The sequence below is a fragment of the Furipterus horrens genome, unplaced genomic scaffold (genome assembly GCF_987537825.1).
Source record: "Furipterus horrens unplaced genomic scaffold, mFurHor1.1.pri manual_scaffold_8, whole genome shotgun sequence".
NCBI classification, from domain to species: domain Eukaryota; kingdom Metazoa; phylum Chordata; class Mammalia; order Chiroptera; family Furipteridae; genus Furipterus; species Furipterus horrens.
The window spans coordinates 104,251,003-104,266,569 of NW_028327178.1; the positions used below are offsets into that span (position 1 = coordinate 104,251,003).

The 15,567-nt window shown below is 49.4% G+C and overlaps 1 protein-coding gene across 3 annotated transcripts in view; it reads right to left on the reverse strand.

Moving 5' to 3' along the window:
* The window catches only part of ATP9A (ATPase phospholipid transporting 9A), a 101,169-nt gene that overhangs the window by 70,219 nt on the left and 15,383 nt on the right, over positions 1-15,567 (reverse strand). For 2 of the 3 annotated variants that reach the window (XM_090286573.1, XM_090286574.1), the window contains exons 2-4: positions 9,661-9,805; positions 7,947-8,060; positions 4,555-4,663 (exon numbers count right to left, since the gene is read on the reverse strand). In XM_090286573.1, coding sequence (XP_090142699.1) covers positions 4,555-4,663; positions 7,947-8,060; positions 9,661-9,805 — 368 coding nt within the window. Of the gene's footprint in view, positions 1-4,554; positions 4,664-7,946; positions 8,061-9,660; positions 9,806-10,703; positions 10,800-15,567 lie in introns of those variants that run through there. The other variant, XM_090286575.1, reaches the window with a different exon arrangement.

Here is a 15,567-nt window from a genome sequence, read left to right on the forward strand (position 1 = left end):
CTCCCCGCAGCGTGCCTTGTGCACAGATTCCTGGATCACAAAGTCTCAGGTCCTCACTGGCCAACATGGTCTTGTCTTCTGTTTCCCCGGGAGGCAGAGGCTCAGGAAAGGCGACCTCATTGGGAAGAACAAGATGGAGCCAGAACCTGGGGTTCCGTTCCCGACATTCCTAGCCATCATGACCTGGGGCCTCCGGGGAACTCTTTTATCAGGGCCACTTCATGGGTGTGTGACCCAGTACTGAGCAGAAGGGTCCCTCACTTGGTTTAATGCCCTACTGTCACCATCTTGATAACTTTTGAACAAGGGCCCCACATGTTCATTTCACAATGGGCACCACCAATCATGTAGTCAGCCTTGCTCGCTTCCATCCTGTAAGATGCAGGATGAAGGTCATCTCTTCTGGGAAGACAGCATCAGCATCTCTCTGCTGGGCTCCCATAACCTCCTATAACCCCTGGCTAATACCTCTACTGATTCACCCACCAACAGCTAATGAACCCCTGCTATAACACACGCTACCACTATTGCCTTTCTTGAGCACACAGCAAATTGCAGACACAGCCTATGTCCTTCCCATGTAAGAGCGACATGTAAGCAACTCTCTTAGGCAGGTACAATCATAATCCCCAATTACTGACAGGTTACCGGATCTACCCACACAGCTGGGAGGACATAGGCACAGGAGTCTTACATCCAGGCATAGCACAGCTCCGAACCAGGAATGCGGTGGTCAAAAGAGGGGACATCCCCCAGAAGGGCCCCCCACTCACAACCATGAAGTGTATTTATTAGTTAAGTATTTAAAATTATCTACTTACATGTCCAGATACCTCAACAGACCATGAATTCCCTAAGCACAGCCCTTTGTGTTTCTCTCTTTAAAACAGAAAACTATCACCCTGGCTGGTGTGGCTCAGTTGATTGGAACATTGTCCTGTGAACCAAAAGGTCACAGGTTTGATTCCCAGTCAGGGCACATGCCTGGGTTGTGGGTTTGGTCCCAGGCTGGGGCACATACAAGAGGCAATCGATTGATGTTTCTCTCGCATGTGTCTGTCTGTCTGTCTGTCTCTCCCCCTCCTTCCCTCCCTCCCTCCTTCACCTCTCTCTAAAAATCAATAAGCAACTCCTCAGGTGAGGGTTTAAAAAAACAAAAAGAAAGAAAACAATCATAGATTTAGGACAAAATGAAATGGAGTCTCAAACATTCTCAAAAGAATGAATAAAAAGTCATTCCCATGTATATAGCTAATTATATTAATAAAACACTTCAAATCCTTACTAGACCATGACAATTAAATTAAAAATTAATTCAATTGGCCTGTCGTTTTAGATACATGTTGAATGAAATAAAATGATCTAAAATGTTAGAAGCAGCCTAAGATTTTTTCATATGTATATTCACCATCTGTGTTTCTTTTTCTTCTGTGAATTACCGTATACTTCAGGCACTGTCACTATCTTGTTATTGTTTTACAGAAATCAAAAAACATATTTATAATCTAAAAAAATAAATGTTGGAAGCAGCTATTAAAGAAACAAAGTAACTGTCATGTGTGTTTCCTCCCAATGGGCTTTTAGGTCAGCTGTTCACAATCAAATTCTTTCTTTCTTGAAGTTTGAAATGTTTTCAATTTGATTAACATAATGTCCCTGAAACTTTGGCAACATCCTGACAAAAATCTGTGCCTCTGACGTTCTTAAAACTATATTAATTTCGCTAAAAATGCAGCATGCCGTGCACCTAATGGTGAGACAGACAAACACACTGAGGGACAAGCTGCTAAGTAACTGGCCTACAACTGGCCTGTCCTTTCCAAAAATGTCAGCATCGTGACAGGGCAAACCCAGGAGCTATGCCAGGTTGGAGGGGGCAGAGGAGAAAGGACAGCTAACTGCAACTCACAAACCTGGACTGGTTCCTGGACTGGGGGGCGGGGGGCTACTTACTAAAGGACATGTTAGGGACAAATGCAAACTTTGAGTAAGGACCCTAGAGCAGATGAATAGTAATGCCTCAGTGGTAAATTTCCTGATTTGGCTAACTGTACTGTGTTACGTAAGAGAAATGCCCTCTTAGGAATTAAACATTGAAGTATTTGGGGGCAAAAAGGCAAACTGTCTGCATCCTAATCTTCTAATGGCTTAGAGAGAGACTAGAAAAGCCGAAGTGTAAAAATGTCAACAATCGAGGAAGCTGGCTGATTGGCATATGAGTTCTCTGCATGAGTTTTGCAGTTTTTTTGTTAGAAATTATTACCCCCCGCAAAAAAATTATTTTTAACTATGTTAGTACAAGTACTGTATTATTAATCAGGAGATGACGCAGAATGTAGATCAATCTCACGGCCTAGAGTCTAGTGGTCAAGGACTTGATATTCTGGTTTCTAAACATTTTTTAAATGCAAAAATAGTGTTGAAAAGGCCATTTTAAGATATCATGTGATCCAAAAAGGAAACAGTCCTGCACAGATATACAGACCCGTATTTGTTTCATTTTGCTTTTGAACTCCACTAAATGAAATTCTCGGTGAAATGCCTCTCTCAGGAAAATATGATTAAGTAATTAAATAGTAAAGTAAGGTCAAAAAAGGCTTCTTTCTCTTCCTCTCTCTGAAATCTTCCAGTTTGGGCTTCTTTCTCTGGCCCTTCCCCCCCTCAAAGTGTATCAAATAACTAAACTCACCCTGATCACTTTCCAAGCTGACAGTTTCTTTGGTGCCCTTTCTGGGGGCTTTCAAAACAAACCGCCAGGCTGGGGACCTGGGTTAATATTCAGCGGTCCGCTCTGTTGGCCCTACTGTCACATTGGCATGACAATGCAGACCAAGGCCCGCAAAAGGAGACCAACAAAGGGAGACACGATTTTACTGCGAGAGCCATCTGCCAATTCTCCTTAGGACCCTTTCAAGGACTGAGCGGAGTTCAAGCAGCAGCTGAGAAGGGGTCTGAGGGGGAGAGGAGCACAGAAATCATTCCTGGGTAAAAGCCACTGCGGTGTGAAAAGAACCAGAGGAGGGTGGGCGCCTGGATGCATGAATGGAGAGCATCCCGAGGACCCGCCCCTAAGCTCTAAACAGACCCACCAACCCTCTCCGGTGGGGCTTTTGTCGGTTGCCAAGCATTTTAAATGTTATAGTCAGGATATGTTATTAAGGGAGGATGTAATATCCGCGGACCACAGAGAAATGCCCTCCAGAGAGGTCTTCTGATTACTCACGTGGAAAGCCCAAGCCACTTGCCTTTGCAGAGGTTATTATACTGAGTTCTTATTCTTTAGTTCGCAAACTCTCCTAAAATACAGGGGTTTAGCAATAATAAAACATTTATTCCTATGCCAATTCTAAATCCCCCCTTCTCCCAGAGACTTGCAAATTTTTAAGACCACCAACTATGAAAATCTATTCAATGCACTCAAGACATTTTTATGCCCTTGAGGGATTTTGTTAAAAAAAAAATAAAAAATTTCTTTTGGAGGCCAAAACATATTCCTCTGACCTTTTTTCCAAAAGGAAAATTCTACTCAAAAGCCTAAAAGCTTGCAAGGCCAGCGTCCAGCAGTTGCGCCCTGGCTCAGGGACCAGCTCTCTCCGGCTTCTAGTTCATATTCCAGAACTCTCCATTTCCCACAGGCAGGGCACAGCTTTGATCCCTTACCTCTGCTAGAGCATTATTAAACCCTGCATGGGATCAGCAAGCCTTGGGAACTGCAGGTAACATTCCCTCCTTTCTGAATACAGCCTCACAGGAAGTCTACGATAGGACTGGACGTGGGAAACATCAGCCAGCCTCGGCTGGGTTGTTCTGTGGGGGTTGGGGTGGGTTTTTAAACTCCGCCATTGACTGTGTACGTGTCTCGCAAGGGGTTCGATGAGGAAAGGCCATCTGGTACCTTCCCTCTGGGTCACTCTGCAGATCTGAGGATTTACAAGAGGCTGGCACACACCATCTTCACAGATGCAGGACTGACGTACGTCTGGTGCCTTTTTGCACACTAACGTTACTAACATTGTACATCAACTGTAATTCAGTGTGAAAGTAGACAAATCGATGAATAGAAACTAATGTTGCAAAGCTGGAACATTAGATTTGTGATGTTGAAAGAACACCCTTTAAAGCTGTGCTCTCTGGGAAACGGACGTAGGACCGAGTGTGAGCCTCCTGCGTGAAGCGGGCCGGGCGCCCCCCACCACTGCCCCCACCCCACCCCCACCCCCCGGCAACCAGACCCAGGAAGGGCAAGGCCTCGGCGAGCAGAAAGTCCCAAAAGCACAGAATTCAATTCCAGGTTGATGAGGCATAAGTCAGCCGACAGGACCACTTCTCTGAGGGCCTGGCACGCTGGAGATGCAGCCCACAGCTCCCCAGCCCCGGGGTACACGGTGGCCTCCCGGCCCCAACAACTGAGTGACTGTCCACCACGCGGCGCCCACACACCCGCCGGCCCGAGGCCTTGAACTCTGCTCCCTGACTGTCAGCAGCCCATGATTGAGTTGCAACCCTGCACCCAGGCCGGGCGGCCGGAGGAGCCCCGCGGGGTCGGAGGCTGACCTCTCACTGTGAGCCGGCTGTAGACCTGGGAGTTGACCTCCTTGTCCCGCAGGTAACATCGGATCTCCTCCACGGCCTCTCGGATGATGGTGACGGCCAGCACAAAGCCCTGGGGAGAGAGGGGACAGCGGGGGTGAGAAGCCTGCTGAAACCCACCCTCCTCTCCTGGGGCCAGGGACAGAAAAGGCCAGAGGGCAGCAGAGCAGAACGCGCTAATTATCCCAAAGGCTCACCCGCAGCCAGCCTTCTTCATGTGTCTCCTCCACACACACCCCGGAGGGACACGCACTGACACACATGTACAAGGACACCCCCATTCACCACCTCCATGGGGCTTCTAAGAGTGAAGAACAGACACACGCAGGCTGCCCCTCCACTGACGATGGCTGAGGCATGGTGACCGCTAACATTTGCATCTCGTCCCATGCGCCTGTCACCCTCCGTCAGCCCAAGAGATCCGTCGTACGAGGCCCGTTCACTGAGATCGCTGTGCTACAGACAGGGGAAACTGAGGCACGGAGAGGCTGAGTAATAAAGCTCTTAGGTGGTAAACAGGGATTTTAAACTCAGGAGATCTGGCTCGAGAGTCCTGGCTTTTAAGAGTCACATCGTCCTGCATGTAGAGAAACTCGGGTGGGTGGGGCCAATCCCCAGCGGACAGCTAAAAAGGATGAGATGCATCCTGTTTGCAGGGCAGGGCCAAGCGGGGAAATGAACCTTTCCGAACACACAATGTAACACGGTTCATAGAAACAAAGATTGTGTACACTCAAAGGCTTCCCCACTTCCGTAACTACTGGTTAGATTCCTCTGCCAGGAAGGGACAAGGATGGGGCGGGCAGGGGTTGCAGGACACTTCCGATTCTCTGTAACGTCCGAAACTTGGACAAAGAAACCATTTATTGTAAACTAACAAAAAGAAAATTTAAAACGGCATCATCTTCCCGAGTCAGGTACCCCGACTCATAAACTCTTTCCACCTAGATGTTTCTCTTGCATCCGTAAAGGCGAGAACAGTCATTCCTTTTCCTTACAAAATGCCCTGGTCATCATCCCTCCTTCTAAAAACACAGAGGACACAATCCCCACCAAGGTTAGCAGCAGTGACTCTGCTGCCTTCATTGTCAGAGTGTTGACCGCCTGAAAGACACTGACTTTGATTCAAAGGACATGAAATCTCGTATGTAAATCGAACCAGAAGGTGCTGTTTTGGGAGACTCCTCCAAAGCCCGCACCCCATTGCAACCACAGGGCTGCTACCTGATGCTTCCAACGCGATGGGAAGGACCCACTTGCCGCGGAGGCAAAAACGGATCCGTTTCAGAGCAGAAGGGTAACCGGACCACGCACGTGTGGAGGAGAGAACGCCTGTCCCAGCAGTGCCCAGGCCCAGCGTGCAGACCCCGCCCCTCCTCCGCGCTGTTCTGTTCGGGCCAGAACCTGGGTTTTTGTTGTGGCTGCTGGTACTGTTTTTTCAAATGTTGTGGCTTCTCTTTCTCTCTGCCTGGGCCTGGCTGAGTCCCACTGACGTTAATGGAAAGTGTGTGCTCCGATCAAGACAGAAGCTGCGGACCTCCCTGCTGCCAATAGATACAGCCTCCTCCCTGCCTACCCGCCGGCCACGCAGCTCTCGTCAGCCCCAGAGGACATGCCGGCCCTTGGGCTAGAAACTGGTTTACAAAGAGAGGCAAATGGGGTCCAGAAACAAACCCCATCTGTCCAACCTGGGAGGTCCCTGACAGCCACAGAGATTCAGGAAGAGGCTCTGAAAGTGCAGGGCTGGGGTTGTCCACCCTCAAGGTGATGAGGGTGGACAGGTAACGCCAGCACGAATGTGCTAAGAAGCCTCCGTGGTAACGGGGTACGTCAAAGGGCAGCCAGGCCTGCACCTCCGCCCCGCGGCTCCGCGGCCCTCGCTCACCGCGGGATTTGAAATGGAAGAGCTTGCATGGGGGTCAGACACATTTCAGAATGTGTTCTAGCCGGGAACTGGGACTGCATTCCCCGCATAAACGTCTAGGGCGTGTCAGGGCAGTCCGCTGCGGTCGCCTAGAAAAAGATACCGTCTAGTTCACCTTTGGCGCCCAACTCCCTTCTCTGCGGTGCCTGGAAAGGACGCCAGAACTACCACAAGACAAGCATCCCCTCTGCGTCCTGAGCCATCCTGGGGGGAGGGCTGGCTATAAAGGGGGCCGGGATGCAGTGAGAAACCCAAGGGCTGGAGGCTGCCGTTCACCTGCAGGCTTCCATCCACGGCCACAGCCGCGGAAAAACCAGGCGAGTCAGCGGCGTACAGGGAACGCCAGGAATGGGGACGTGGTACAGGGTAAAGGGGTCCCAACATATGGTGACAGAAGGTGATTTGACTTTGGGTGCTGGGCACACGATGCAAACATACAGGTCATATATCATAGAAATGGACACCTGAAATGCATATAATCTTATTAACCAATGTCATCCCAATAAATTTAATTAAAAAAAAAAAAAAAAAAAGTCAGGCCTTCTGGCTTCTCCTGGAAAACCTGAGCAACATTTCAGGGAGGAAATGGGGCTGGAACTGGGTGGGTGCCCCCAGGTCACCGCAGCCCCCAGCGCTCTTCCAGCCTTTTGTGGCTGCCCTGGTGAGGCTGCCTCTCCACATCTCCCACCCCCACCTTCATCCTCTCAACGAACACCCAGTGCTCCTGGGATGCCCGTCAGTCCTGTGGCCTTTTTCTGTTACCTTCACAGCACTTCTCCCGGTCGCAAGCGGTTCTGTTAATCTGCTGAGGGATGGTTTATCCCCGCGGAAAATGAACATCAGGGCAGTACTTCGCTGCGCCTCCAGCACCCAGCACAGTGTGCGGCAAGTGCTCCATAACCGTTTGCCACAGGGACGGGAGGGAGAAAGGAAGCCAAGGGGAGGGACGGAGGGGCATGCTGGTCGGCCCTGTCGCGCTCGTGTGCGGGAGAGCACAGACCCGGTTGCGTCTGTACACCCTCCTGCTGAGTCCTCTAGGCAGAGCCCACAGAAAGCGGGACCTCAGCAAACAAGCGAAACAGCGCCCTCCAGCAAGACGGAGGCTCTTCCTCTTTTTGCCACTCTGTCCCCAAAGCCTAGAAATGGGTGACACGCGCTAAGCGAGCAACAAACATTGGCTGAGATAATGAATGACCGAGGAGCTGACTGACAGAAGGAATGAACAGCACAGGCTTTACCATCACGTGACCCCGCTGACATAGGAAATGGAGCTTCACCCTTAAAACCTGCGGACTCCCAAGGTGCTGGCTTTGAGGGTGTCCTCTCCCTTAAAAGGCTGCTCTCCCATCCCGCATGCTCAGGCGAGAGAGACAAAGAGCTGTCTGTCCCCAAACCTCTGAGGTCACTGAGCAAACAGGGCTGATGTACTCACCAGGGGAACCCAGTAGGTGTAGAGGGCACCAAGTCGCATTTCCGGCACAAACTGGGAGCAGGCGAGAAGTAAGAAATAGAGGTTGAAAAAGTACTTGAACTGGTTAAATAGCACCTGGAAGGTAAAGAGGAGAGAAAGGAGACGTTCAAATCCAAGGCTTGTCTGAATTTGGTGATGCAGGTTTGCAGCAGGTGAATAATGTTTAAAAGCTTTCCTACAAAAGAACACAACTTCACATGATACCTTTCACAGAAAGAGTTAACAGTCCTATATGTAATAAAAATATAATTTTAAAAGTACAAATGTAAATAATGATACATGTGGAAATCATAGACACCAAATTCAAGACAGTGGTTACCTCTGGGGCGGGTAGGGCACTTTGGGGGCTTCAACTGTATCTGTTATGTTTCATTTCTTAAACTATTTTGCAAGTATAGGTAGGGCACTCAAAATGTTGTTTTCAAGGATAAGTCTTAGTGGAAAATGCTTATGTTGTGAAATTGATCCAAAAAGCAAGATGCTAAAAAAAAACTTAAAAAAAAAATTTTTTATAGGAAGATAAAGTGTCATTTCCACAATATCATCCCAGGACCACAAAATACACACACACATTGAAGAATCCCACCCTGCATGGTAGGTGGGTTCTGGAAGTTTTGACCACTCCCCTGGGTCCTGGCAGGGGGACTGATATTACAAGACTCACTGGGCAATGTGTGAAAATGACATGTCTCTCTGAGGCTAAGGCTGCTAAGAGCCATGGGTCAGCCACCCGCTCTTGCCTGGTGATGGGGACATTGGTGGCCATGCGTTCCAGAAGGTGTAGCTACCAGATGGAAGAGAATGGCCAGGTCTGCATCAGAATGTGCAGGAAGGAGAAATAAACTTTTTCCTGACTTACTGTACTGCAGTTTGAGGGATGGGGTAAGGAGGGCTGAGACAGTGTAACAGTGAATGTAGTCAAAATCATTCCACTAAAAAAGAAAACATTCAAATTGACCTTAAGCTGCAGTATAATGTATTTGTGTTTCTGTATTCTCTCTCAAGAAATGGAACACAGTAACTTTTTTTTCTCCTTTACAGCGTTGGAACTGGTTGCTCCTGCTGCTTCTAAAGACAATCAGAGTGTTTGAGGCCAGATTGGATAAAAATAGGTACTTAATTTACATGTGTTGGGGGAGGTTTGAGGAGTGCGTGTCCATGGATTTGTATAAATCACTATGAACATGCTACGACTCCAGAGTAACAAACCAGACAAAACGGACACATCCATTAGCAAAAATGTTAACAGAAATTCTTCCTCTGATGGTAAGATTATTAATGCATCTTTTTAAACTTTCTCTATACTCTTATCCCCCAACTTTCCTGTAGCTAAATATGTTTTTCGTGACAATGGGGGGGAAATGTAGACACCGCTGGTTTTGGTGCTTTGGTTATCATGCTAGGTTCCCATAATATCTTTGCCTGTTTTACACACAACACACCAAATAAATTGAAGTTATTCTAATTGATCAGGGAGTCTCAGAGCCTTTCACATGGAAAGCAGCCACCTGCAGGTGCTGGGGACCAGGGAAGATGAACAGCCAGTAGTTAAGATGGCAAAGACAGAGTGTGTTCACAATCTGCCACGGGGACCTCAGTCTTCTGGGACTGGCACCAGCGCATACACATTTGGTGTGGGAAGAAGAAAATGGGTGTGGTCCCTGCCCGAACATACCCCGGGAAGAAAGGTGAAGAAGTTGTACTTCTGATTGTTGATGACATTTCGAGGGTACCTCTGGTCCCTCTTCTCGGGGTGTCCCAACCAGACCGTGCGGGGCCTGGGCTCCCCTCCACCACAGCATCTCAGCCACTCGCAGCACCTGTGGGAAAGAGATGCCCGCACTGTCAAGGCCACGCCCCACCGTTAAAGCCACACCCACACCTGCCCACCCTCTCAGAATGGTTGTCAGTAAAGCATCTTCACTGGGCTGGACCACAGCCACCCCTGGGGCTTCATGCTTCGGTGAGATGGGAAACAGAGCTGAGGCTCCTAAGTAGCTGTGTTCAAAGTCCAAGATGCTTTGTATCCAAGCCCAAATTATCTATTTCAAAACACAGAATTCATTTTTGAACTGGCAAGATTGTTATTACTTTTACATCTTACAGAGGAGAGAGGACAGCTCAGGGCAGCTGCATACAGCACCCAGCTGTGCCGAGATGGGAGAAGGAGCTGAGGCTGGCCTTGAACCACGCCCGTTTTCTTTGAAACCTAGTTTCTTTCTAACACCCCTGCTGGCAAGGCTGCTGATTACAGCAAGGTTACCGTGTAAAGGAGGAGGGGAAGGATCTCCTTTCCGCCCCGCTCTCCTCTCAGCAATACAGAAAGACAGTGAGAGCGTGGCCGGCGTGCAAGCTGGAAGTGGACTGGTCCTGAGTGGTGCCGCCCACGACCTGGCTGTCCACACAGGGCAGCTCCTTAGCTACCAGGTCACCAAAGCACAAGGTAAGGGAGCACCTAGGAATGCGGCCAGTTCTGGCAAAACAAAGGCACTCTGAGTACTGCCACCCCCCAACCCCCCACAAAAAAGGGCAGCTTGTCCTTCAGGAGAGCCCATAATCAAGGCATTTGGAGAGTTATAAGCCCTCGTGGCTACTGCAATAGAAACGGCCCCACGTTCACCTGGCTGCCCAGCAGAGGCAGGCTGGCAGGAGGAACCCAGCCCTGCCAGCCCCTGGAGACGTTGCCAGCCGGAGTGAAACCAACCGGACACGACTCACATCATTACTTGTCCACTGAGGCCCTCCGAGGCTCCTCCCCTGGTTCTACAGGCCAGGCAGGCCCCCGTGGGGTGCTGGGGCCCAGGGTGGAGCAGACACAGTCCCTGGACATCAGGACTCTATAAAGATTAGCAAGCCAGCAGGCTGCCTGCCCCATGCTCAAAATTTCCATGATGAAACACGATACTGCTTCTTAAAAATAGCATCCTCATTCCAGCAAACTGGTGCTCGGGGGGAGCATGGCTCTGATAAGGGCAGGTTTCACTTCTAGTGACTCATTCCTGTTGGCACCCTTCTGAGCTGCCCAAAGGCCAGAGACACACAGAAGCCCCATTCCCGCTCGTGGGTGCGAATTGCTGGTGCTATCCACTGGTGGATGGGCTGAGTGCAGAATGAATGAGGGAGGGAGGGGAGGAGGGGGAGGGTGCGCTCGACAGGAAGCACACCCTTCGATTTGCAGAGAACTTCTAGAAGGTCGTGACTGACTCCTCTGTGAACCAGACACTCCCTCCCCATCCCCGTGATGATCCTGTCATGACACCCCACAGCCGTTTCTTTCTACTGAAAGCCAAAGAGAACCACATTCTCTCCAGCCGACTGCTTCTATAAGTTGCATTTGTTCTGTTTTAGCAGAATGTTCCACCCAGCAACCTGCCGGGTTCACCTGTTCGTGACGTAACCTGTAGGTGTGTGTGCGCGTGCCCAAACCAGCAGTGCGGCCTGCGCCGCGGTGGCAGAAGACGGGAAACAAACCTGACCGTTCATCACCTGGCTGGTTAAATACACAGGGAACGTCCACAGAATGGAACTGCCAACCATCTTTGAAGGTGGAGATGCGAAGCTGTATGCACCCAATGGCCCGAGTGCAAGGCACGCTACGTCGAAAAGCAAGGAGCTGAGACGTGCATCCAGGATGCTATTCTTTGCATGAAAGCTAGAGCACACGCGTGCTTACACATGCTGATATGTGCTGACACATGCAGAAGAACTCTGAGATGGTCTGTTCATTCCCTGGGCTCTCTGTCTCAGGAATCAATAAGTGAGTTTTGTTTTATTTCACTTTGCTCAAGCCGGTTTTAGCTGGATGTCTGCTCACTGCTACCCCAAACCTCCCATCTGATGGTCCTGCCTGCCACGTGGCTGGACCTCCCTTAAAAGATGCATCCCTCCTGGACTTGTGTGTCTGCAAGTCTAACCTCCTAAAGAGCGCACCTTCATGTCCGCATTCTACCCCCCTGACCTGTCCATCCTGACTTCTTAACAGTAGGCTGTCCAGCACGCTAGCTGCTATCACATACGACCATTTGCCCTTTAAATTAATTAAAATACGAGCCCTCGGGTCCTCTAGGCACGTTTTCGTGCTCCACGGCCCCACGTGGCCAGTGGCTATGGACTGCCTTGTGCAGATAGGAGACATTCTAGCATGACGGACAACGTGGCTTTATGGCATCCCTTGGAAGACACCTGCTTGTACCTGACTCTTGAACCAATGTCCATGCCCCAAAAGATCCACAAGGACATTAGTAAGTGGACCGCACAAGTGAAGGAAACTTCCTAAGCAGTTTCCCAAACTTTCGCCATTTTCATACTCACATGGGATGTCTGTGATACCCAACGACCTCTCCTTTCTAAATTTGTGGTTTTGCCTACATGTGCGTACCTTGTGTCAGTGATTCTCAGCCAGGGGAGTGGGTTAGACACTGGGTAATGTAGGAGGCAGAGGGGCCAGGGGGGCTGCTAAACGTCCTCCAGGGCGCAGGACGGCCCCCACAACAGGGCACAGCCCAGCCCCAAACGCCAGCTGTGCCCAGGCCGAGAGCGCCATTTGCATAAGTTTATTGTAACAGGTAACTTCCCATCATATTATAAACGGAACGCCAGCATTGCCTGTCATACATAGAAGGGAAATATCAAAATCAACGTGATGAAAAGCTAACAATTCCCGCTACGTTCCCACCGGGACACGGCGGCTCAGGGCCTGGAACAGCTGCCTGCCAGCTGCTTCTCCTCCCCGGGCTGTGAAGGCATTACAAGTGTCGCTGTTAAAAAGGGGGCCCTGGCAGGGTAGGAAATGCTGAAGGAACATTGGATAAGGAAGTGACTGTCTCAGTGTGATTTAGTTCCTGTCCCTGAGTTACTCTGACTTTATCACTGTAGCACCCAGAAACATCGCCTGCCTGTATTTGGGGAACTGATATCCTGCGGTAGAAGCCTTGGGCTGGTTGGCAGATTTACAGGTGACTAAGTCTCCCCCCAACCTGTCCAAACAGAAGAGGTGGTAGCCAGGCTGCTTCTCCACTTCTGGATTGATAACCTGCAAATCTCTCTCCCCCTCGTGGCTACGGCCACACCCCTTCCGTCTAGTAGGTCCAAGGTCTGGGAGGCAAGGTGCCCAGAGCTGTGTTGTGACAGGTGTCACCCAATATCATGGGTCGCTACTGCTGTTTCTTAACACCAAACTGAGCTGTCTGTCACTTGCCAGGACAAGGTGACTCCTATCCCACATTCTAGGGAGGCTGGGAGACGGGCTAATGACAGAATCCCTAAGAGGGGAAGATGAATGGAGAGGCTGAAAGAAAAGTAACAAGCAAGAGCCAATGTTTCAAAACAGCAAAACCACGTGGCTTGAGTTAGAAACATCAGCTTTCAAGACACCTGTTGGGGACCTTCTCATCTTCTGTAACCCCACTTTTCCTCTCTGTAAATACATAATAAGACCCAACTTGCTGAATTACTATGAGGATTAAAATGTTTTATATAGAAAAAGCACAGGACAGTACCTAGCACTTAGCAGGCACTCAATTAATAACGGATATTATTTAAAAACATGAAATCATTTTCTCACCTCTTGATATCAACAGCTATTCAACTAGCTTAAGAATGTAGGACTGGAAATAATTTCATTTGCACTGCCTTCAGCCTAGACCATTTAAAGAAAGAAAAGCCCAAGGAGCTTTTCTTACAATTTGATTTGAAAACAAACAAAGCTCGTGATCTTTGATGCGCAGTAGATTCACACAGTCTGTTTGAAAGCGAGGGGAAAGGACATATTAGAGGAGGAGGTGCCAAGGCAACAATGTTTCTGGAAAAGGCAACTACTGTAACAAGGAGCTGGCCTCCAAAGAAATGATCATCTCAGCAGGCAGTCGGTCAATATTTGCTGAATTCCCTGCATGACGCACCAACCAGAGTCCAGGAAGCAATGGTCTTGGTGTTGACACTGGGAAGGTTCGGGAAGAATGTAAAGACAAACTGAGAACAGTGTGAAGAAAAACAGTCTACGGCATTTGGGGAGGAGGGTGAAACAGCTCCCCCTGCCACAGGGACACCTGGCGGTGTCTAGAGGGCTGGTTGGTTGTCACAACTGCAAACACAGAAGGGCGCTGCTGGCCTTTAGTGGGTGGAGGCTAGGGGTGCTGTTAAACATCCCACCACACCCAGGACAGCCCCACACAGAGGGTGAGCACGAGAACCTGATCCAGAGCAGCACCCCCCAAACACATTTCCGCAATGATGTTAACGTTCTATATCTGCATTGTCAGCGAGTAACCGGTTAGCCTCGTGGGACTACTGAGTACCCAAAATGTAAAATTGAAATGTTATTCTACCAGTTTAATTAATTTCAATAGCCACATGTAGCCCTGGCCGGGTAGCTCAGTCGGTTAGAGCATCATCCCAATACACCAACGTTGCAGGTTTGGTCACCAGTCAGGGCACATGCAAGAATCAACCAGTGAATGTATAAATAAGTGGAACAACAAATCAATGTCTCTCTCCTTCTCTCTAATCAATCAATAAAAATGAATAAATAAATAAATAGCCCCATGTCGCTAGCTAGTGGTTACCACATTAGACTGCAGGTCTAGAAGAATGTGACCCAAACTATTAACCACAGGTGCCTGGGTGGGTGCGAAGAGGAGAGGGACGCTGGAAAAAGTGGAAGGAAGCTAGAAAAAGAAACTTTTACTCTGTCCTAAAAAATATCTAAGTGGCTAGAACTTTTTTTTTTTTTTAATGAAAAGACTGCAAAATCTCAAGTCCGAAAGAATGCAAAGAGGAAAGCTGCCTCCCCGACCTCCAACCACATCTCCCCTCTCTGGCCCACCCCTCCCCAACTCCCAAGCCCCCTGCAAGACTGTCACACCAGACTTCCAGCGGCCAGCGCATCCCCACCGACTGACCCTTCAAAACCCAAATCTGTAAGTGTTCTTCACAGAGAGGAGAGGAGGCGGCTCCCAGGGTCCCTGCACTGTACCTGTCTGTCCCCCCTAGACAAAGACTGGCCAGCGCACGTCTACAGAAGCCTAGCGGGCAACATGAAAGAATAAACCAATGAAAAGCAGTACGGGGCCTGGAGGGCCGGGGCACAGTGTGGGGAGGAAGTGGCTGCCCTCAGCTCCTGCCAGGACATGTTCCTACACAAGTCCAGCACGACAGGCCACCCGATTCTTCAAGACGGAGCCGAAACACAGACTCTTGACGTGCAAATGCTTAGCTTTTGGCAACTGATTCAGCTTTTAAATTTAATGCAAAACACAACACTCACGGAGATATCGTTTTTTATTCAGCACGATGACCAAGATCAAAATGCGTAACACCTGTGCTGGTCAGGGTGGCGAATGGACACTTTTACAGCGGACACGGGTCTAAGTCAGCATCACCTGGAAGCAGGGCAAGCTGGTGATAATGGTCAAAATGACAAATGCACGTTCACAAAGGTGCAACGAGTCCCCTTTGTGTATTCCCATATGTTCTAACATGGACACAAAGACTTCCGTTCAAGGTCATTCACCGTAACGTTGTAGCAACAGCAAACCCCTAGAAATCATCTCAATGTCCGTCAGTGGTAGACTGGTTAAATAAA